The following is a 24,732-nucleotide window of genomic DNA, read 5'->3' as shown; positions in this document are numbered from 1 at the left end:
CTTTGGTTAGATGTAAGAAGATTTGGCATTGGGATGCTGTTTAATGGTCAGCTTCACATTATAATATATTGTATCTTCCTGAAAAAGTATTTGTTTCCCTTTGACATTGTGAGGGAATTGGCAGTGACAGCTGTCAAAAAGTCATATTTTGGGAACTGGCATTTTATAGTTTAATTTTCTGTGCTTGGCCTCAAGATAGATTTACATTTAAATAATTCATCTTATTCCAATAGGACATATAATTTCTTCTAGGTAGTACTGTGTTGTATATTTATCTTCATTTTGTAAACAAGTCATTCTAAAGTTATTTTAAACTTTAAATGCTACTATTATGCCACGTATTAAGCGAATGAAGAAAAAACTGGAAAAGTTAAGATACTTCTAAATATTGTCTGAGGAGAATAATTATCAAATAGACAGATCCAGGGGTGGGGGGGTTGAATCATTTCAAGCTGTGGGCAGCAATCATTTGTTTAATTTCATTGGAAAATCTTACGAATTTGTATACCACATAGCAGTTGAAATAAATGTATTGATGCATGTAAAATGTCTATATGTAGTGGCAAGGTGGCCTAGTTGTGAGGATGCTCACCTCCCACTTGGAAGGTTGAGAGTTCAATCCCAAGTAGCAGCAGATGTTTCTCTCCTAGGCATAAAGAAAAAATATCTGCTGCAAACTCCACTTGGTGTCAGGAAGGGCATCTGGCCAGTAAACGTTCAGTTCCATCCAGTTGCCCTGATTGTACCCCGAATTAAGGGATTACAGCAAGCCTGTCAAACTGACAGCCCACAGGCCGGATACGCTCCATGCAGGCCACACCCACCCTGGCTCCTCAAAGGCAAAAAACGTCCCAATATGTCACGATATGGCCCACAATGTGATTGGGTTTGACACCCTGGATTCCAGGGAAGGGTTTTTTTATGTTACTTATTTTGTATCAGGTAACAAGGAACTATCTTTTTGCTATTCTAGAAACGGTAAATTCCAACAAGAGGATGGAAGTTGTGAGTAATATTCAGACTGACTTCCATAGCACCAAAGGGTCTTTCAGAAGTCCTCCATCCCTTCGTCTGGACAGCTTTGTGGAGGAGGCCCAGCAAACAATTGATGTTCCCAATCACCTCCTAGAATCAAGTGAGTGATTAGTTGACTATTTTCAGGCAGAAAAGAATTGTTGATTACCTTAATAATCTTGACAAACTTGATTGCTTATCAACTCAGCTTATAGGCTTGTTGTATCTAAATTCATTTTAAAATCTAATAATTATCACCAGTTGTTGCTGTCTCTGTTAATATAATAATAATATTAATAATAATACCATGCACTCCAGTGGTGAAATTCAATTTTTTTACTACCGGTTCTGTAGGTGTGGCTTGGTGGGAGTGGTGTGGCATGGCTTGGTGGGCGTGGCAGGACAAGGATACTGCAAAATCTCCATTCCCACCCTACTCTGGGACCAGCCAGAGGTGGTATTTGCCGGTTCTCCAAACTACTCAAAATTTCTGCTACCGGTTCTCCAGAACCTGTCAAGGCCAGCTGGATTTCACCCCTGATGCACTCCCCTTTCTTCCTCACTTGCAATCCACTCCTGAGGTTGGAACATCCTTTTCCAGTGGTCGAGGAAGGGGGAAACATAGGGCATTGCCAGTGGAGAACAGAGAATTTCACTGAATTAACAGTCCCCTTTTATATTCTTTCAAGACATTTATCATCCTGTAAAATAATCTGAATTTGAATACTTTATTTAGCCAAGTATGAATATAGACACATAAGGAATATTTCTCTGGTGCAAAAAACTCTCAGAGTACATGCAAAGCAACAGTATAATAATCATAATACCAATAAGAGGAGGTAGTAAAGAAGATAATAAGATATAATAACACTACAGCCATATACATGGGTAAATATACATAGTCATAGACAGTACTGACAGAAACATAGACAGAAACAGCATTGTTTCTGACATTCTAGACATTCCTTCCAGCTCTATTCTGATTCTGAACAGAGAATATTACTTATTTGTTAAATTTACTAGCTGCCTATCTCACCATGGGGCTATGCTAGGCAGCTTAACAATCCTAAGAAAATGAAAGGAGCGTAAACAGTAGAGAAATACAATAATGGAACAATGAAACAAACAATGAAAAAGCAACACAACAATATGATATCCGAAAAGATGGTCGGGGGTGGGGGGTGGGGGGGCAACAGAGAGCGGGGGGGAGGGAAGGGGAGACTCTGCCATCAGTCCAGAAGCCACCTGCAGTTTGGAACTTCCCATTTGATCCCTAGGCTCTTGCAGAAGGATAAGAGGGTGGGAGCAGATCTTAGATCAGTGATGGTGAACCTATGGCACGCGTGCCACAGGTGACACGCGGAGCCATTTGTCAGGGCACGCGAGGCGCTTCCCTGACGCCTTCGGAGCGCTTAAAACGACCCTCCGAGCAACCTGGAAGTCACTTCCGGTTTGCTCGGAGGATCATTTTGAGCGCTCCGAAGGCTTCAGGGAAGCCTCCGGAAGGTCCCTGAAGCCTCCGGAGGGCCTCCAGGGGGTCGGGGGAGGCTCTTTTCTCCCTCCCCAGGCTCCTACAAAGCCTCTGGAGCCTGGGGAGGGCGAAAAAAGCATGTAAAAATGGGGGGTCATGCATAGTGCGCGCATGCGCACTGGGGGGTTGCGCATTGCATTATGGGTGCAGCACGCCCGCACATGACCCCCTGCGCTCCCCCCACTTGTGGCACACGAGCCAAAAAAGGTTCGCCATCGCTGTCTTAGATCTTAAGGTATTCCAAAGCGGAAGCACTGCAGTAGAGAAGGTTCCTGGATCCCAATATTTGGGAGTGGGATCTGAAATAGGCCCTCCCTGCCTGTAGAACATAATTGAATAATGCAATATCATTGATCTGCAGTTGAATCCCATACATAATGCTACCTTAGGATGAAGCCTAATATTGGCCAGGAAAAAAAAAGATTGTCAGATTGAGGAATGGGGTAGTTTGTGGTTTGGTAGGCTAAATGGATTGTTTTCGTGCAGGGAAGATCTTGAGCTAATTATATCAGTCCATCTAATATTAGAAAAAAAATGGAATAAAATTAGTCATAGGGAACTCCTGGAGCTATTGTCTGGCTGCGCCAATTATTGTTTTGTTTCTTTTTTTAATTTCAGAGATTTATACAAAGCTAGTAAGAAATAATACTATACAGGCTAAACCTGCCGTCATGCATTATGGAGGATTTGAGGTAGAAAAACATCATCAGCAAGTGCTGGTAAGTAACGAAAGAGTTGAGAGCTGATACCCTGAAATGAGTTCATGCATTTATTAACGTTATTTATTATTTACCCACATACATTTTTGGGGTGGGTGGGTTAGAGGCTTTAATGTTGTGATTTTTAATGTTGTAATCCATCCTTGGTCTCGTATGTGTGAGTTGGATGGCCATATAAATTTGCTTAATTTATAAATAAGTATAGTCCTTATGACTCAAAGCCACGTACAGTGTATAAAGATAATGAAATACATATAATGTAATTTTAAAAGCAATAATTGAATTACTGTTCCTAAAAGCTATTGTTGTCCTTGGGGGCATGTGATTTTAGAGGGAGGGAGCTGCTCTTGAGAATGTGATTCTCCAAATCCCACTTGTTTTGTATTTTCTTTCTGCTAAGACAGAGTAGGGCAGACAGATTCTACAAGAAGAGGAAAGTCCCAAAGATAATGAGGTCCTAAGCTGTATAAGGTGCTATACTCAGGACTTTGAATTGACTTCAGAAGCCATAGTCAACAAACTGTATTCTGTTCCATCCGTGTCCTCCGCATTAACTTATATGTTAACCATTTTATTTACATGACTTTCTGTCTGTAATTGTGCCAAAAATACTGACAGGAACATCTTTTTTTCTTTCTTTGAATTATTTGCTTTATCCTATAGAAACTGATAAATATTTCCGGAGAAGTTATAAACATTCATATTATTCCGCCGGAGACAAACTATTTCCAGATCAAATATAACAAACTTGTAAGTGTCGGTTCAGTAACCTTGAGAGTGCTCACATTAATTTTATCTCTTCCTTTTTGAACTTCGCCAAATTGCAAAAGAAATAGTTTGAAGCCTTCCATAGGAAATTGTTCTGCTCTGTTTTTATAGCAGCGGCTTGTCCCTGGCTTGTCCTTTACAGTAATGGTTGATTTTTGCCCTGATGAATGGCGATACTATCACGACTGCATCCGAATCCATTCTCAGGTAAGAAAAGACAATAGATCTAGATAGGAACTCTCCTTTCCTTCTAAATGTCAATCAATATATTGCTGACTGTTCATGATATCAACATATACAATGAATATTTTTGCTATGCTTAGATTGAAGATTCTTTAGACTCTTTAATGATCAGCTTCTTTTACTAGCTTCTTTGACTCATTCCTTTTCTTCAAGTTATTTTGTTCCAAGGCCCATCAAAAGAGAATGCACCCAGTTTAGGGGGGGAAATAGATGCTAAAAAGGAATATATACTTCAGTTTAAAATAAAGTAGGTGTTGTGACCCAACAGCGGCCAGCTGAGCTGTTGGTGAAATCTGACAGCGATGAACACTATGGGACTGCCCTGGAGGCTGAGGAAGTTCGGAGTCAGAGCAGGGACTAGAGAGACCTGTTGGCCACCAGGTGGTGTCTGAGTCAGGGAGCAGTGAGGAAGAACAGAGGGAGGCTGTCCCTGATGTACGTATGCGTAGGGCTGCGAGGAGGAGGGAGCAGCTTTGGAAAAAGGGTCACAGAAGGAAATAGGAACAGGTGGCTACTGATTGCCTCTCCCCGAGAGCTTATAGGTGGGGGGATGGGAGAGGAATTTTGCAGGAAACAACAATTTACTGATCCAGCCATAGAGAAAGATTGGGAGAATTTCGTGAGTTCAAGCCTTAAAGATAGCTTTGTGGGCTCCCAGCCAAGGGGTTGCTTATCTCCCTCCTTAGTTGTGCCAGACAGCCAAGTCTGCGTCCGTATATATTGTAGAGGTTTGGGACAGAACAGTAGGTGACAGGTTTCCAACATTTTCTTATTGTTTTCCTAAGAACTGGGACGCTTATTTAAAAACATTCATGAACATTTTGTAAGATGTTAACTACGTTATCAGCTTTAATTCTAGTTGTGCTACATTCAGCTTTCATACTAATTGTGATGAACGTTAGTAAATTGGCCAAAATGTGCCAGATGTGATCGGTAATTATATTGACAGAATTGATCACTTTGGCTCATTTTGGCCAATTTATCACAACTTCAACCAAAGCTCAAATTTCTTTTACTCTGTTAGGATTTCTGATTTAGAGCTTGTCTTGCAAACCAAGAAACTGGTTGCATCCCACCAACCGTGCAATACATTGATGCATAGCGAATTGTAGCTAGGTTTCATTATGTTTTTTTTTTCTGCTTAGAACTCATGTTTCCATGTACCTTGGCACCCTTTTCTGAACTCAGCATAATATTTATTCTTTTTTAATACAATATTTTTTTATCCAGAAAGTTAAAATAAAAGCTCCAAAAAAGATTTTTTTAATGAAATAAAACAGACAAAACATTTTTAAATGTGCATTAGAAGAGACAAAACACACACACACACACACACACAGATAGACAGACAAACAGACAGACAAACAGACAAACTGATTAGAGATATAGTCCCCCTACTTGAATACTGATAAATGTATTGCAGCAATAATAGTTTCTGCCCCTTGCAAAGCAAGCCTACAATTTATAAATTTCTGCATATCTATTTATGTCTAATTTAACCTGTCATCTATCTACTACCATATATCTAAGAAAAGGTAGTTAACAGGTAAGCCAACAGCAAAATTAAGCATCAAAGCCCTCTGTTAACAATCTAATATTGTATTTAACTCGTAGAAAGTCTACAATGTTTCCCACCCTATAAGAAATAACATGGTGTACCTGCATTTGTGCATGCATGCAAGTGGAAAAATTCAGATCTTTATTTTAGGTGTCAAAACTTCAGAACAGGAATGGTAATAGGTTTAGTCCTCCCAGGTCTTAAAATTAGGCTTTCATATGCTGCATGTTTTATATTGGCTGGGAATTAAAATATCCCCATAATTATTTAAGTCATATGAGCAGTGTAGCCTTAACTGTGTAAGAGAGCAGAACTAGTTTCCCCCTAGATCACAATTCCTCTGAGACTGTCTGTATCCTTCTCTTCTTTTCTTCTCAGGGAGATGAAACTTTGCTGATCCCTCTCCATGCCTATCCTGTGATGAATAATGTAGACTTTCCATCCTACATTAATTTGTCGGATGTTCCTTTGGGACAATGGCAAGTGGCTATTAAAGCAATAACTTTTCTTTCATCTCTTCTTCATGCATGATAAAAAGAATGAGCATAATTAGACTTTGGCCGGTGGGCAGCGAAAGAACAGAATGCCTCATCTACAGCATTAATTCAATCGGGAAATGCAATTGAAGTTTTTTATTGTAACCATATTTATATATTTTTCATTTGGTGACGAGGCACTGTGAAATGTAATTCTGGAATTACTTTGTAAAACTACTGATAGCTATTACACCCTGGTTGTGTTCACTGATGACTCTGAGAACATTTGTAAAGAGAAAAAATGAAAGCGGGAGACTGAATATCTAGATAATATTTTTGTTTTCTGGAGCCTTACATCTGTTAAGAAAATGTGATTGGTAGGGAGGTATTTCTCTTTTTTTAATTTTCCCCTAATCTTACTGTTTTGAAAAACAAACAAACCAGGATTTGTTTCATCTTTTTCTCTGGGTAAAGCATTCCCATATGAACACCTTTATATTGGTGGGGATAAATGATTATATACAGCGAAATAATATGCCTATGGATAACTGCTATGAAATAATAGTGTGTTCATAGTATAAACTGAGTAGAATTACTGCTCTCTGAGCTTATTTGCTTTCTTGCAGATGTTTCATTACCCAAACTAGGTAACATCAAAATGATGATTTTACCCAGTTTGGATAATGAAACATCTGCAAGAAAACAACCAAGCTCAGAGAACACCAATGACCCCTCATTTCATTTCTGAACTACAAATGTTCTCCTCTATAAGTAGTATAACTTGGTAGTAGTAAGTTTTCTACTCAAATATGCCATCCCTGCCTGTTGAAGTTTACCTGCAGTTCATGATACCAACTTCAATTGTATATTCAAGCATTGAACTTCTTTTCTGTTTGTAGAAGCAGATGTTTACATAATTGAAAAAAGTTATATAAAGAGCTTTGTGTGTTCTCTCTGCTGTAAATTTCACATATCTCTTGTTGGTGCAAGGTCTGAAATTTATGTCAGCCCTGCCTATCTCTAGCTTTCAGGATACTCTTGCATTATTTCTCAAGAATGTTCAAATTCTCCATCTAACATACTCGTTAAATGAACTGAGAATTATTTCTGAGTGCATCTGAGTAGGATTAGGGGATTATTCTTTCTAAAAAAAATTTCCCCCTACTTTTAAATCTTACATTTTATTTTATTTTTTTTCGTTACAAATGCTGTCTTTTTTTTTTTCCTTTTCTTTCCTCCCGCTTTAATCCTTGGCCCATACTTTCTATACATCCATGGCTTCCTTTATTCGCAAAGGATAGAAATGCTTCCCAGGTTGAACTTCTTAAACCCCCCTCAAAGAAATATATTCTTGTTACTATTCACACAAACAAGAAAGACAGAAATAATTGCTTTTAGGAAGTACTGTATGTAACACCAGATTCCATTGTAATTGGCTAGACAGGATTCAACTGAGACAGTTTATTTATATTGGAGTTCATGGAATGAAATATACTTAAATGGAGAATATTCAGGGCTTTTCTTCTGAATAATAGACGGAATTGCAAGCTGCACAGAAAAGTTTAACTTGGGGGGGAAATTACTAGATACTCAAGAAGGTACAAAATGAAGTTACAAATCGAAGCTACATGCTAGTTATAATAGCATTGGATTTTATGGAGGAAATCCATTTCCTGAATCTCCATTGCCTGATGCCCGCCTAGAGCAGTGTTTCTCAAACTTGGCGACTTTAAGTCCTGTGGACTTCAACTCCCAGAATTCCCCTGCCAGCTATGCTGGCTGGGGGATTCTGGGAGTTGAAGGCCACAGGACTTAAAGTCACCAAGTTTGAGAAACACTGGCCTAGAGGGTCATGGCAGAATTGCATTCATTGCTTCACCCTTGTATTCCATACTGAGGTTTGGAGTAAAGCTTCTTTATTGATTTAAGCTTCTGCCCTAAACAAGAGATGAACTCATGCATAATCATATCAATTATTAAACAAGGCTTTATAAATATGGTACAGTATATGTAGTATATATTACAAGTAAGAGTCAAGATATAGAGTACGTCTTCCTCAATTCTACCCTTTTTGGTAAAGAAATCTAGTTTCCAAATGTCCCTTGCTATAGAAAAAAAACTTTCCAGCAAGTTATTTCTGTGACGGGGGTTCATTTTCATTATTCATGTCATTCCACTTGAAGAATCCCATTAATGGAAGTGAAAAATTGTAGTTTTCCAGCTGCAGCCATTAGTGATTTTTTTCAGATTGCTTTACAGAATTAAATTTACTGAATTTAAAATGCGCAGTTTCATAGACTTTGCTGTATTTTAAAAACAGAACAAAGTCTTTGAGGTTGCATGTTTTTTAAATCATAACAAGTAGTGCAATATTGCAGACCTATTAAAGAAGTAAGCCTCACTGAATTTAACAGGGTTGCAGGGGAATGGATGGAACAGAAGTATGAAATATAAATAAATAAATTACAGCAGTGAAGCTTTAATTCTTAATTTTTAAAAAGGAAGAATATTTAAATTAAAATCAAGTGAAGTCTATTTTTTACTCATGAAAACAGGAGGCTGCTTTTTCTTTTATGTGAATTCATAATGCAAAAGCTCAAATCTTACTAAAATAAATTACATACATACAGAGGTAAATGCATATGTGTTTTCAATTATTAATACAGGACTGCCAACTTTCGTAAAATATGAAACCATAACTTATCTAATATAGTTGCTTGATTAGGGCTGCATATTCATGTAGCATGTTCTCCAGTGTCCATATGAAATAATTTTAAATAAAATTTGGGTGCAAATCATTTAAATTGGAACAAGCTTTAATTTAACACGTGGTAGGCGTTATTTTGATCATTGCTTCCCTGTTTACAAGTTCAGGATTTTATGCCATCCTATCAGCATCTTTTTTGTCATGCTGCTGCTGGAATGATAATATTGCAAATTTGAATATAATTATTTGCTATTTGGTCCTGTTCTCCTTTTTCAGTAAGCCCTATGTGATCCCACTGCAGTGCAGCTGCCCCATAGATTTTGAGTTTCAGATTGAGTACCTTCAATCCCACAAAGCATTTACTGTACAACCCATGTCAGGTAAGTTCTGAAAGGGAAGCCGTGTTTCATGAATGTTTGGAATTTTACATAGTAATATGAATGAATGAATGAATGAATGAACCTTAGATGGCTATCTCTCAGGATGATTTCATGTGTCACCTTAAATCCTTCCAAATTCTGTTTGATTTTCACTGAGCATGTTATGTGAACCTATCCATAGGTTCTAATTTATACACCCAAAGCAAATCAACTTACCATGTATAGACTTCCTTCTTATTCTGCCTTAATAATGGGGACATTTGCTCAAGCATAGGCCTTCAAAATACAGACAGTCTTCCCAAAATTTAGGCTGCCTTAGATGCCAGTCTCAGTAGAATAGGAGTGGTTCATAGAGGCTCTTTTGGTAAAGCTAACCAAAACTGACCTTTCGTAATCAAAACACTGTAGGTTGATTTTAAATCCTCTGCATCATTGTGTCCAGACATTGGAAGGAACAATAAGAACAATCATGGGAAGGATTTAGAAAAGGATGAATTAGAAAAATCATGTCATGAACTTCTTAGAAAGCAATCCTAACTGAAATTCAAGGGGAAGCAATGTACTCAAAATTTTCAAAACCCACCAACTCACACAGGCAGGAGTACTTTTTTATTGGGCTTTTCAGGCCAGTGCATCTAGTTGATCCTACCCACTAATTCAAAATAGCAGAATGATCTGAAGGAGACGGGGAGTTGAGAAATGCAAAAACTAACTAATTAAATTAAATGTATTATACTAGCTATAAATTGATTATTTGGGAAACCTGATCCAAGTTTTCCCAGGGAAACAAGAGACTTTTGAATTCAAAAATAATTTAGTCCCAAGCTACTTTTATTCCAGAATCATGTTTTGGTACATTGGGCCACAAGGACAGTCAATGTATGATATGTACAAAGGTTCAGAGATGAGACATGCTAGTTCTTTAGAAAGCAATCCAAGTAGTTGAAGGTTGCTTTGCCTAGCAGTATTTCGTTTTCCAATCAGCTGATCAATTTTTCTCTCTCTCTCTCGCAGCACTTGGAACAACATGTGCACAGCATGTGCATAGAATATATGTATTTAGACAGGAAAAGAACAGCAGATTTTTAGAATAAGTACATTAACTCCAACATAACATTTTCTTTGTTCATTACAGGAATAATTCCATCCAGTGGGAAAGCAGAAGTGATGGTTACGTTTGCACCTTTTGAATATGGGACAGCCCAAATAAAAATCCAATTGTGGATTTCGCAGTTTGACTCAAAACCTTACAGTTGTACATTCACGGGAACGTCTATCCCGCACCTAAACGTAATGTATGTGAAGCTCATAAAGTTTTGAATATTAGCTAACAGAGATCTTTATTAGATAATATTTGCAGCTGAGAGTTACCTAATCAAAAACTATATCAATTAAGTAGGTCAAATGTTCCCAAAAACATACCATGTTTAAAATGTTATTCACATATATCTCCCATTATATGTACTATAAAATATCAGTCCTGGTTAAACCCTTTTTTTGCCCTGCAATCTGTAGGTGCTTGCCTCGGTGATAGTTTGACTACTAGAGTCATGTTTACCAAGTTAATGGATTCTGGACTAGTGAAAAGATAACATTGTTCAACCATGTTTCCTATCACTTAGTAGAGGAAAGTAGCAAAACTGAATTATTTCACAAAACAATTGTCCATGGAAAACAATGGCTGGAAGGGAAATTTAGGCGAAAAGTTTTCATTTGAGTTATAAGGTGAGGGTGGGACAGCATGTCAGCAACAGAATCACTTAATATATAGGTAGTTCTCCACTTATAACAGTTCGTTTAGTGACCAGTTCGTTTAGAGCACTGAAAAAAATTACTTAGGACAATATTTCACACTTATGACCATTGTATCCAATGGTCACGTGAGTTACATTCAGATCCTTGACACCTGTTCCATATTTTTGAGGATTGCAGTGTCCCTGGGTCATATGATCACTTTTTGTGTCCTTCTGACAAGCAAAGTCAATGGGGGAAGTCAGATTCACTTAACCACCATGTTACTAACTTAACGATCATATTGACTCAATTAAGAAATGTGGCGAGAAAAATCATAAAAATGAGACACAACTCACTTAACAAATTTCTTACTTAGCAACATAAATTCTGGCCTCAGTTGTGATCCTAAGTCGAGGACTACCTGTAAAAAGAAACAAATGGAACTAGGTTGTTATAAAATGGTTCACTAGTCATAGGCCCTTTCCACCTGCAAGGGACTCACTAATGTTGGCATTTCATGGCCCTGCTGTGCTATGGATTCCAGTTGTCTTCAGAAACTAAACTGATTAACTGAAGATGATGAACACAAGTTAATCAACTAGGCTCCAACACCAGAGGAAATACTGTAATGATATTACCTTCTCTAAACTTGTGAAATAGCTTTCACATTGTTGAGAACACCAGCCTCATCTGTCTTCTGGATTCCTCTCCTCCTCTTCCTCCAAGAAACCATGGAGCTATGACTTCTCCTCAATCCCAGCTGCACCGAGAAGTAGCTTTTTCTGTTCGCTAAAGAGAGGTCAGCTTGCTTTTCTTCTCCCTTCCCTTGTTGTTTAGCTAATGCAGTATGACATGTGATGGAGACAAGGAGTAGGAAACCAGCTGTCTCCTTTTTTTGATACTCCGTTTATAAACTGGCTGCAGGAAGCATTGACAAGTGCCAAGAAGATACAGTTGATCATTAGATTGATAAGGGCAAAGATGATGCCTGTGAGGAAAGAAGTCACCCTATTTCAGTCAGGAGAACATAGTTGACACCAGAAACATTCAATCATATCTAAGCCTTCAGGGCTCCAGGGAGCAAGCTACCCTTGAAGACATTTAAAGAATGGACTGTTTTGGAGTATTAAACAAGCCGGTTTAACATAAATAATATGCAAAGATTTTAATTACAATTGAGTCTGGAGAAGTGACATTGCATTCCATGCCACTGAAGCAATTTGCCAATTTTGGCCTCAGATTTCAAGAATCCCCATAAAGTGTGGCCCCTTTATGGCTTGTGAACTTCAGTTCTCAGAATTCTTGAACCAACCATGCTGGCTTAGGAATTCTGGGAGTTGAAGTTCACAAGTCATAAAAGGGCCGTAGTTCCCCACCTCTGCTCTAGTACATCCCTTTCTTCTTCCTCAAAAATAGCAGGAACCGGTTTAATGTATACGGTGAAAAGGGAAATGTCTCCGTTTGTACTGCATAATTTGAACTGAGTTCCATGTGTGTTATGAATACATGTATGTAATTTTCCCAAGGGATCCTCTCTCTACTAGAGCTTTACCTTTTTAGAGCAATAGTTCATTACCCAGATAATGAAGCTAATGTGTCCCCCCCCCCTAAAATTTCTGTACTTTTCTTTCCCCCGATTCCAGAAGAGGAGATTTGGAGAACCAAGAGTCAGTTTTGCAAAGAATACCAAAGTCTGCTGAAAGAGCAGTGTTGTGGCTTACACATAAAACACTATCACCGGAAGACAAAAAGCCCAAACCACTACAAAAAGGACAGGTACAGAATGGACAAAAATAAATTGTTGCTAAAAAGGAAGGAAATAACATTCTCAATAGTCATTTTGACATAACCTATTTATTTTCGTAGACTATTGAATATAAAAACTTGAGGTTCCCTGTTGATTTGTCAAATCCTTACGCTGTGGGAACAGTTTTGATTCAGGAACCAGGCAAATTGAAGATTAAACATTTAAGGGAAGGTAATAACTTTTATTATTATTGTTTGGTCGCACAATCAGCCAAATATTTAGACTCACTTTGGCATTTTTATTCACCAATCAAATCCTTCTCAAAGACAGTTAGACAGATGTTGTTTGATGGTGTTAAAGGTCTCAGCGCAGGATGGAAGCTGTCCCAGTTAAACTGCCTTTTGCAATGAACTGACAGTGATTTTTGTCAGTCCCAATGTGTGTTCTTATTATACTTAATATTAAATTTTATCCTGCACTGTTATATACAGTTTAAATTTATTTTACCAAGGACTCCACAAATTTATCATATATATAATAGATTAGCATTTATTGTGTGTGTGTTATGTGCATGTGTATCATGTATAATGATAATAATTTAATAATAATTAAGTTAATTATCTTAGGATGCTCCTGATATCAGTGTTTTGAAATCTTGAAATTTCTCAATAATTCTGCTTCTGTCAGATACTTAATATCTGGGATATTAGTATGGGAAATGTGCTTAATGTTACCCTGAAACAAGTAATTCATTGCCCTTTTAATATCCTGATTAACAGTTTTTTATTTCTGTGTTATGCAGTCCTAGGAGGACAAGGTGATGGAGGAACTAAAACACGACAGATAAAAGAAGCCGTTTTTCAACTAAAAGTCAAACAGGATATACAAGAAGAGGAAATTAATCAACTTAAGTGGTGAGTGATGGCACACTTTATACCAAACAGGCAGGAAGTTAAAATAACTCTTCCGATCAAATCATTCTGCCACTTAGCATATTAATAAAAGTGGTTTTGCAATAAAAGTTACATAATTATCATTTCTCAGTTTGTATCTGATTACAGTTGTTACATGTACTAAAATTATGGTTAGTTGTTTTACTGTAGGTAAGCAGCAGATACCAACAAAAGTGGGAAGAGACATTTTTAAATCTGTTGGTAGCCTTTTAATAACTCTAGGTGTAATAATACATACATCCAAGGATAAAGAGGCTTGATAGAGGTTTTAGAATAATGTGAAAAAGCAGAAGTAATAAGAGGAAATAATAAATAAATGTATTGCTTGATCATTTGATCGATTGATTGCCTTAACATGAACAGGAGCATTGTTGCAAAGCCACCAATGGGTACAATCCATTGACTAGATTAACATAATGCTCTAAAACATTAAAAATGTAAAAACAAATCCAGGCAAACTATAATATGTTAACCTAATTTATTACTTTGAAACCATGATTTGTGGTTTACTGCGCTCTGTGAATCCAGCCATTGTGATATGTTTTAACAACCAGAGTTGAAACAAGCGCATGATTTTTCATATGTATGAATTAGCCATTATGATCTTTGACCTAACTTGTCCATTATTAATTACAAGTCCCCAGATCTAAATTTGTGAAAACCCCATGAAGCATAAGTCAGCCAAGCATTTTAAAATTGTGTGACTTCAGGAGCACAAATTTAATTTCATTTCTTTGACTAAAATAAGTGGATTTTTTAAAAAATTCAACTCTAGAATATTGTTATCCATCCTGTCGCCTCACTGTCAGTCATGTGCATCAACATGATTGATTAATTTGATGTGTGTAGTGAAGTGACAGTAGATCAGTGAGCAGGTAATCTACAAAAGTCACTTTTATATTAGGTTTATTTTTCTTCAGATGGAAGAATTGTTGGTCAAGAGGGCTTTTGTCTGAACTGATTTTTTTTTTATTGAAACTCTCTTTCTTTTGAATTTCAAACATAGGCAAGTTCATTTAGGTAAAGATCCAATATGTCCAACTCTTCAAAAGCAAATCCTTGAAGATCGACTGAAAGAAGAAGAACTTTACAAGGTGAGTAGAGTTATAAAGTATAAAAATAATCCCTGGCTTTTTATATATCTATGGAGATTCTCAATAATGCAGGTCATGGTTGTCCCAAAGATGTTTTTTCTCCCCAAAAGGCAACTGGACTTCCTTCATGTTTGCTTTGAAAACCTTTTGCTTCAGGAACTGAAAAGGCTTCTTGGATGAAAAGCAAAACATTTTCCAAGAAAATACTAACAAAGTCCAGTTGCCTTCAGAAAAGAAACAGTTTTGGAACTCTGGCTTCATATATTCTGGGAAATATCAGGAGGGTAGAATAAATTTTTAGACTAAAGAAGATGGGAACTTATCTTGAAACACAGCAGACATCATCATTGTTGTCATAATCTTTTGTATATCTTACTCTTATTTTTAAAAATGGTTTATTTTCCTAACTCCAGAGTTCACATGCAATGTCAAAAGAACAGAGGAGCAGGAGAAGAGAAACAGGGATAGTCTGGTGGACAATCCCTTTGGGAACATATAGCCATAGTCTCTTGTGGTTTGGATCCAAAGATAGCACGACTGCTTTATTTCTTTTGGAGCCCTTCATTTTGTATATGTCATATTGCACTTGGATGATGTCCTGTCCCATAGAAGAACATGAGCTCTTCTGTGAAACCAGAGATATGTCACTTTCCAACCCTTTGTTTTGTATTTCTATTCTCTATTCTGTGAGTCCCATCTTCTCTCAATTTATTCTTTCTAAAAGATAGCTCTCTACTCCAAGCCAGTTTTCCCTGGAAAATATATATTTTTAATGAACAGCAGGGATGTGGAACTGGATAGATGGTGTTATAATTACAATCCCTTCCCAAGCACTTTGAAATTATTATTAGGGCTGTGCAGCAATCCAGACTGAAAGTGAAAAATTGCTTGGCTTTGTTGGCTTACGATGGCATTAAGACAGTGCTTCTCAATTATTTTCTGTCATGCCCCCCCTAGGAAGAAGAAAACATTTCGCGCCCCCCGCGTGACTGTAAATAGTATCATTTGTCTATAAAATTGTTATAAGTACACCTCTGCATAACACTGTATCCTTATTAACGTATAAGAGAATAAAAAAAAGAAAAATGTGGATCAATTTACAACAAAGAATAGCTTTATTAACTGTAGCAGAAAAGATTTAAAGGAGCACAGCTAGAACATATACATACATATATTTATATATAGAGTATCACAGAAGTGAGTACACCCCTTAACATTTTGTAAATATTTAAGTATACTTAAATATTTGCAAAATGTTAAGGGGTGTACTCACTTCTGTGATAACACTGAAGAAATGACACTTGTATGTGCATGTATACACACACAAACACACACATATATTTCCTGCACGCAGTGATTTCTAGAAACAACACCTGCTCGTCTCAGTGGGAAAGACCCACGCATCCCAGATGCGAAGACAGTCCAAGTGGTCTCTCCCTCTGTCTCTCTCTCTCCCTCGTCTCTCTCCCTCTCTCTCTCTCTCTCTCTGCCTTTCTCTTTCTCTCTCTCCTTCTATTTCTGTCTGTCTTTCTGTCTCCCTCTCTCTTTCTCTCTCTCTGTCTTTCTCTATCTCTCTCTCACTCTCTCTGTCTCTTTCTGTCTCTCTCTCTTTGTCTCCTCTCTCTCTGTCTCTTTCTGTCTCTGTGTCTCACTCTCTCTGTCTCTCTCTTCTCTCTCTCTGTCTTTCTCGGTCTCTCTCTGTCTTTCTCGGTCTCTCTCCTCTCTCTCTCTTTCTGTCCCTCTTTCTCCTTCTGTCTCTCTCTGTCTCTCTCTCTGTGTCTCTCTCTCTCTCTCTGTCTATCTCTTTCTGTCTCACTTCTCCCTCCCTCCCTCTCACTAGGTCTCTCTTTCTCTATCATCTTCTGAAGGTGGGGGGGGGGTGAAAAGGGGCCCATTTTTTGTGCCTCCTGGGGCATCTGTGCACCCCATTTTTCACCTCCCCCACCCCCAGAAGCATTCTACTGGCAACAAATGGGCAAAAATTGCCCGTTTTTTGGCCAAAACCTGCCATTTTCACCCATTTTTTGTGCTTCCTGGAGATTTTCAAAAGACTTGATAGCAAAAGCTTTTGCTTCCGCTTCCCCTCGCGGCCAGTTGCAGGGCGTGGATCCTGCTCGGAGAAGGCGGAGCGGCAGCTCCTCCCTCAGCCAGGAGCCAGCGGGGGCTGGTCGGACAGGCAACCTTGGCGGGAAACTCCAGTCCGCCGCCTTCGCCGTTGCCGCCTTCGCCGCCGTCATTGCACCCAGATGGAAAGGGAGCCTTCGCGCCCCCCTTTACGGAGCCTCGCGCCCCCCCTGGGGGGCGCGCCCCACTATTTGAGAACCACTGCATTAAGACCAGGAAAAGATGCTGCTTCACTAAGAGCCAACACCAACTTGATGGCACATGATCAGCCTTTAAGAAAGCATCAACAGACCTTATTTGAGCTTCCATGCAGATTCCAAATTACCTTTTCATATTCAAGTGTAGCTTGCTGCAGGGCTTTGATTATTATCCCTGCAGGCCTGATCTTATGGTTCTGAAAGGAATCCCATTGAACATAGCTGGATTTCATCCTGAATTGATTGAAGATCTCCGACTTAAGATTGCTTTCAGCTGTATAAAATGATCTAAGGAATCCATGTATCATCTGCAATCACTTTTCTCTTTAAATTGTTCCAATTAAAATCCCTCAATTGTCAATGTCTATCTCTGTTAGATACAGGTAGTCCACAATTGGGACAGGAATTTCCATCATATGTTGATGCAGTTGTAAAGCAAGTCACCCCATGACCAGAGTCAATGTTAGCACCATTTTTTACCATGGTTGTTAAGTGAATCACGTGCTTGATAAGCAAATCAGACTTCCCCAATTGATTTTGCTTGTTGGAAACTGTCTTATTATGAATTATGATCACAGGACCAGGCGGGTGGTGCGCCAGATGTAATGGGTCAAAAGTGACTTTTTCAAATAGTTCTGAGAAGAAACATTTTGAGATTGCTTAAAGAGAAAAAGAGTCATATATAAATGTCTGTGGTCAATTCTCCGTCATCCAGGTTCTTCAAAAGGCAACTGGATTTTGTTTTTTTCCTTGAAGATGTTTCGCTTCTCATCCAAAAAGCTGCTTCAGTTCTTCAAGGTCTTTGCCTTCAAGGAAAAACAAAGTCCAGTTGCCTTTTGAAAAAGCACCTTTGGGTCATATAGATCTCATTAGAATCCTGGGAACTATAATGGTACAATTAAAATTTCACTTTTGGAGGAAAGCAATGATGCTACAATATTTGGAGCTTTGTGTCTGAAAACAGCCCTATTCTGTCATGGGAATTAAGAGACTTGAACTGTCCAGATGTTTTAGATGTCGTTATCTTCTAGCTCCAATCAATATGATAATAGCAAAGACATGTTGGAACTGTAGTCTAAAATCTGGCAGGTTGTATGTCTATTCCTCCTCTACATTCACAGTGGTTTGTGTGTGGATGGTAATAGCAACCACGCGGATAAGATACATATATTTGGCATGCAACATATTGCTAATCAGCTCTGCTCGTATTACTAAACACAAAGCTTTTGATTGATGTGTTTTATTCATTCATTCCTTTTTGCTCCAAACTAGATTAAAAGAAGAGACCCCATTCTGGAGAAGGAGTTTGAAAGAAAGCATATCAAAATCTCTCTGAAACGTATCGTCCGAGACGTTAATGAGGTATGGCTTTGTTAAAAAGTGTTAAAAGTGGATGGAATTATAATTTAAAATTAAAATAGACAAGTAAATGTTTATTTCCATTGTCAGGCCCTCTTGTCAGAATACTAACAGATGGAAAGGTCTAGATGTTTGGAGTTGCACAAGTGAGAATTAGATTAGTATTGCACAGGGATCAGGTGGAAGATAGGTTTAACAGGATTCTCCTAGATTTAATTCATGTGAAGTTGGTAAAAAAAATAATAGTGTTGTTATCATAAATCTTTGATTATGATTTAGTTTAGATTTTTTTTATTTTTTTTATTCTTTAATCATACTTTTAATAAACTTCCCAAGCCACCTACATCCAGATGCATTGGATTTTTAACTCCCCATAATCCCAACCTAACCTGGCCAAATTTAGGGGAGTTGAAGCTTAAAACAGCGGGAGGAAGCAGGTTGAAGAACGCAGGGTTTAGAATTTCAAAGATAAACCCATTTACAAGTACTCCTTGACTTATGACCATGATTGAGCCCCACATTCCATTGCTAAGCAAGACCTTCTAGTCCAACCCCCTGCCTAGGCAGGAAACCCTATACCGTTTCAAGCAAATGGCTATCCAACATCTTCTTAAAGTAAGTTTTGCCCCATTTTATGACCTTTATTGCTATGATTGTTAATCTCTGTTGTTTTTAAGTTTGTAGCAATGTTAAGCTTCCCCCTTGACTTTGCTTGTTGCAAAAGGGGATCACCTGACCTTTGGACACTGCAACTGTCATAAATACATGCTAGTTGCCAAACATTTTGATCATGTGACCATGGGGATGCTACCAATAGTCGTAAATGTGAAAAACGGTCATAAGTCACTTTTTCCAGTGCTGTTGTAACTTCAAACAGCCACTAAATGAATGGTTGTAAGACTAGAACTCCCTGTAGTTATCAATAGGTACTGCTTAAGAAACTGGTTCAAGTTTCAGAGCTCTCCCCTTCTTTTCTACATTTACTGCTTACCACGTTGGGTGTCAAGGCAGATACAAAGTTCAGGATTGCTGAGATGTAATCTTCCAGTGTTAAATTAAACGTAGTACATTCATTTGGTGGTATGGTTGCTTAAAACCCCAAACTCTGAACATTTGCCGCTGCAACTTTCTTTTCTTGTCTGCCAATAGCGTCCCCAGTTCCAGCCTACTTTCGACCTTCTGCTTAATAATCCTTGGTATCACAAGCACAGAATTCAGCAGCGATTCCAACAAGCAGCACGAAAGGTACTGAAACAAAATGGCTGCAGGTAAATACACCCGTGCAGATACCAGCTGCAGATATACTTATTCGCTTTTGCACAGCCTTTTTCTGATCCTATAGATAGATGGTACCCAATCAATTTGCCTAAGCAAGAGATGAGCGCTTTTTAAAATTGTACTTTTGGGAGTTATTGTAGATTCGCAGTGTTTACGTGCATGCATAGAGTTGTGTATTTTCAGCCCAGAAAAACTTTCCATTTAGTGGAAGTGGAGAGGGTGGATCTATATTTGTTATTTGTTTAGGACTAAACTCCCCCCCCCTTTAGTACATATAATAGGATTGTATAAATATTCTCTGTTTATTTTTTCATAAATAGAAATGTCATCCTTCGTATTTTGCTTCAGTATAAAAAGTTCTAAGATCTGATTAAAATCAAAAAGTCTAAGCATTAAAATGAAGGAATTCCAATATATATTATAAAGCTATGATAACCTTTAACATTTGCAACACTTGGCTCTCAATTTTTTAGATATCTGTTGACTGATAAATCTTCCAAGTTTAGAAAAAATGTGTCTCAATTTTCAATAAGCAATTGCTCTGCTAAATTAAAGTAATTTGAAATATATAATCTCAGTTTAGTCAGTATTAATACTGTTTTGTGTACTCCACGTACTCTCTAGGCAATTATAATAATGTTCATATCAAAGAACAATAATCTATTATCAAAAAACTAAAAAATTATCGTAATTCAATTCTTGATTTTAATGAGACATTAGATTTATTTTCCCCATACTGGTCATACTCTTCTGCTGATCAAATTGTATTTCAATAAATTCATGCTATTAACTAGTTTTAATCTGCTATTGCAATATAGCAATATACTTTTCAATATAGTGCTACCTTTGAGGTAACTATTTAGCTAAATTAACATGAGAGTTAATTTCCCCAAATAAATAAATAAGTGACGATAATAAAAACTTCCCCCTGCACTTTTTAATTGGCTCAATCTCGATATAATAGTTATGAAGCTTAACTGAGTGGGTACCATGTTTAATTTGACAAATTATGACTAGTAATTGTCTAGTAACCAGTATCAGAATATTTATTATGGAAAGTTTTGTGCTGAATCATTTTTTTTCCTATAATTTTGGAAGTTTGTTTTTAGAAATGTGAGTGTTCAGTTACAGTTAGGATAAGCCTAGGCATGCAGTCTATTTACTCCCAATGTGTTTAGTCTATTATTCCCCATTATACGGTACTTTCCAGATATTTTAGACCTGCAGATTGCACAGTCATAGTCTACATAGCAAAATACCACGATTACTGGGGATTCTGGGCATTGTAGTCACCAAATTCTAAACAATTTCAATAATGCATTGGTGATCATCTTTCAGCTTTCAGTTATTTTACATCATTTCAGGAACATTTTGCAGTTTTTGACTTGTTTACAAAAAGTTAAAAACAATGTTTTGGCATGTTGTCTCAAATACATATCATTATTATATCACAGTGTTTATTTATTGTGCCTTAGTTTTTTTAAAAAAAATATGACAACGGATTATTTGTTCATCTGTTTTCAAGATTGTTCTATAAACATTTATGTTCTATAAACATTTATATTTTTAATAGAAAAAAACTGAGCCTGTCACTTTTTATGTACTTTTTATGTACTTATGTCACTTTTTTATTGTACTGACTGATGGCACCTAGCTGAACATATCTCAAAGATAGACACCACTTTACAGAATTACTGAAAAACCACTGAATAGGTCTTAATCATTTTTATAGGTCCTGATTCAGATTCGGCTAGATAAAGTGATAAATTTGCTTCATAACGTATTTAAGCGGTACAAAGAACAAGAAGAGGAAGAGAAGAGACTGATATCAGGTAAACCCTCAGAATCACACAACCATTGCCAGTTTTTGCTTCCTTTACAAGTGCAGGTCATTTCATATGTGGCAATGAAAATATGTGCTGCCACAATATGTAAAATGTGTGATGAAAACATGGAATTTACTATATGTAAATAATTGGAAAAACATTTCCATGAAAGTGGCTTCCATTGTCAAGTGGGCCATGGCTTTTCATTGCAGTGCATTCCCCACTTCTTTGGTGCCAGACCATAACTCACAATTATTGAAGCCACAGAGGATGGGTAAATAGGTTGTCCCATTTGACTCAAAAATCAAGTGATAAGAGCACAAGGTAAAGATGAAAAGATACAGTTTGTCCTCTTCTTCCTCATCCTTGGAGTCATGAGGTAAATGAGTAGATGAAGCACCAGAATGCTTCTCTGTCACCTATCCAATGTTCTTATACTTCAGATCTTAGCATTTTTCCATGTTTATCTCCATGTGGCAGAATGCAGCAGTTTTAAAACATCCAGCACCGCTGCTATAAACGAAGAGGAGAAGAGAATGCCTTTTGCCTTGATTGCAGCTCGAATACAGCCATTTGAATTCCCTACTTACAATCCACCACAATGGGCTGATGAACTGGTAAGTACCACCAGGAGGATACAACAATGCAATCCCTCTTTCAACCCTATTTTTTCTGAAGCCACCAATGAACCAGCATCAATGAAGCTGTCAAAACAAGTTTATGAACATTATGAGCACTAAACCTCAGTTCTCGTTAATTTTTCACAATTGCCCTTTTAGATAATCCTGTTAAAGGTATTATCCTAAAACAGATGTTGGATTTTTTTTCCCTTACATGAGCCAATGTGGCCATCGTCATTGTTCAAGTTAAACCTGATTCACCAAATGTACACATACATTTATTTATTTAGAAAATTTATATGGCCATCCATATTAAATACATACTCTGGATGGCTAACAAGCAAATAATCAAAAATATTTTTTAAAAACCCTGTAACCCCTATAACCAAGCAAACTATACATAGAATATAAAAAGAAAGGTTGGGGTATATTGAAACAGAGTCAAAGGAATAGCAGTGAAAAATAGACATTTTTATCATGCAAGAAGAAAAAGAGAACAGGAAGTGAGGAAGGAAAAATGAATCTCTGACACTTGCTCCCCTCAATAGCTTACTTTTCAAAAGGTTTTTCTCTCTCCGTCAGGTTGGAAAAAAATTTTTTAAATGAAAATCAAGATTCTGCTGATACTAACTTTTAAAGGGGTTTCGGATTGGTTTGGTTTTGATTTGTTTTTTTTAGGTGGCTAGTGGGCTGACATCTTTTTGCAGTGATTTGGAACAAAATAAGCTGCTGGTTTAGTTTGTGTAATATTCCATGGCAAAATCTACTGGGTTATTTTTATTTTTATTTTTGCTACTGTTTGTTTGCTGTGAACCAGCCACTGTAGTTTACAAACCATAGTTTATGTACAGTGCATTTTGTGAAGGTAGCCGTTTATAGTTTATTGAATAAATTATATACGAACATAGCAATAGTTTAACATGTGCAACTCATCCAGTCTCATAAACAATTTATGGGATAGGATAAGGTGGAAAGAGATATAAAGGGCTGAACAATTTCCCTCTTTGGACCTTAAAAAGGATTTGCAGCCTTGGAGTGGTAGCATTGTCTGGATAGTTCTGCCTAGCCAGGATAACTCTCAATGGAGGCTGTATACCATCTGTTACTGTATTACCTGGACTCTTATTCTGGGTAGAGAATGGTAGAAATGTCTCTGTGGAGATTCTAAAACATCCAGGTCATGGTTGCCCCAAAGGTGCTTTTCGAAAGACAACTTGACTTTCTTGTTTTTTTCCTGAAGTTTCTGTCAGAACTGAAGAAGCTTATTGCAGGGGTCCCCAACCCCCGGGCTACGGGCCACTACCAGGCCTTGAGCCCTTCAGAACCAGGCCACAGAAGTGGCAGGCAAATGCAAATATGGACCCCCATCTCACAAGCAGCAGGTGAGCACTTGCACAAATGGAGCTGCATACTCGCCCACCCACAAATGGAACCATCCTAACTCCCCCCCCCCAAGTCCGCAAAGCCCAAAAGGTTGTGGAACTCTGGCTTATTGGATGAGAAGCTAAAAATTTTCAAGGAAAAAAAAATCAAGGAAGTCCAGTTGCCTTTTGAAAAGCACCTTTGGGGCAGAAATGTCCTTGTCCTCGTCTTGGCTCTTTGCTGGCTCTGCCATGATGTGATCACACATCTTCCTTTTGATCCTCCTGCAAGTAATCTTGGCTGCATTTATACACATTTATTTTATTTATTTATTTATTTATTTATTTATTTATTTATTTATTTATTTATTTATTTATTTATTTATTTATTATTTATTTATTATTTATTTATTTATTTATTTATTTATTTATTTATTTATTTATTTATTTACTGCGCTTCTAGACCGCCCCCTCTCCCAAAAGGGACTCGGGGCGGTGTACAGTCCATACAAGAAATACATCATAATATAATTAAATAACTGAACAATTAAAATTGTTAAATAGGTAGATAGGTAAATATGGAGGAGGTTAAAAAGAAAGTTAAAAAGAACTGTACAGCGTAAAGTATATATAAATATAATTTTAAAAACCCCTAAAAATATCACATAAATTAAATTTAAAAGCAATTTCCCTAAAATAACCAGTTAAAAATATGTCTGCCAGGAGGTAACAGTTATAATTATGCCAGGCCTGCTAATCGGAACAGGTGAGTCTTCAATTTTTGTCGGAAGGAGCGGAAGTCAGTGGTGATTCTAATGTCGGGGGGGAGGTCATTCCAGAGGGTTGGGCCCATCACAGAGAAGGCCCTACTCCTTGGCGTCGCCCGTTGGCATTGCCTAGTGGACGGCACCAGGAGAAGCCCCTCCCTGTGAGAGCGAATTGGCCGCAGGGATGTGTGTGGGAGGATGCGATCCCGCAAGTAGCTAGGTCCTGACATCATGGAGTCAGGATTCTTTTCAGTATTCTTGTTCAACAAACCATTG

At 37.6% G+C, this 24,732-nt stretch overlaps 1 protein-coding gene across 1 annotated transcript in view; it reads left to right on the top strand.

Annotated features, from left to right (window-relative positions):
* Window positions 1–24,732, top strand: part of CFAP221 (cilia and flagella associated protein 221) — a 37,616-nt gene that overhangs the window by 2,882 nt on the left and 10,002 nt on the right. The window contains exons 2-16 of the mRNA XM_081934051.1: window positions 974–1,135; window positions 3,164–3,264; window positions 3,928–4,014; window positions 4,144–4,239; window positions 6,212–6,312; window positions 9,293–9,396; window positions 10,532–10,691; window positions 12,774–12,906; window positions 12,997–13,108; window positions 13,680–13,791; window positions 14,837–14,924; window positions 18,518–18,607; window positions 19,754–19,849; window positions 21,615–21,714; window positions 22,189–22,325. Of these exons, the coding sequence (XP_081790177.1) occupies window positions 997–1,135; window positions 3,164–3,264; window positions 3,928–4,014; window positions 4,144–4,239; window positions 6,212–6,312; window positions 9,293–9,396; window positions 10,532–10,691; window positions 12,774–12,906; window positions 12,997–13,108; window positions 13,680–13,791; window positions 14,837–14,924; window positions 18,518–18,607; window positions 19,754–19,849; window positions 21,615–21,714; window positions 22,189–22,325 (1,656 nt within the window). The 5' untranslated portion in view covers window positions 974–996. The remainder of the gene's footprint in view (window positions 1–973; window positions 1,136–3,163; window positions 3,265–3,927; window positions 4,015–4,143; window positions 4,240–6,211; window positions 6,313–9,292; window positions 9,397–10,531; window positions 10,692–12,773; window positions 12,907–12,996; window positions 13,109–13,679; window positions 13,792–14,836; window positions 14,925–18,517; window positions 18,608–19,753; window positions 19,850–21,614; window positions 21,715–22,188; window positions 22,326–24,732) is intronic.

This window comes from Natrix helvetica (genome assembly GCF_964273705.1).
Source record: "Natrix helvetica genome assembly, chromosome: 1".
Lineage (NCBI taxonomy): Eukaryota > Metazoa > Chordata > Lepidosauria > Squamata > Natricidae > Natrix > Natrix helvetica.
The sequence above is the reverse complement of the archived record's forward strand: the minus strand, read 5'-3'. Positions and strand labels throughout refer to the sequence as shown.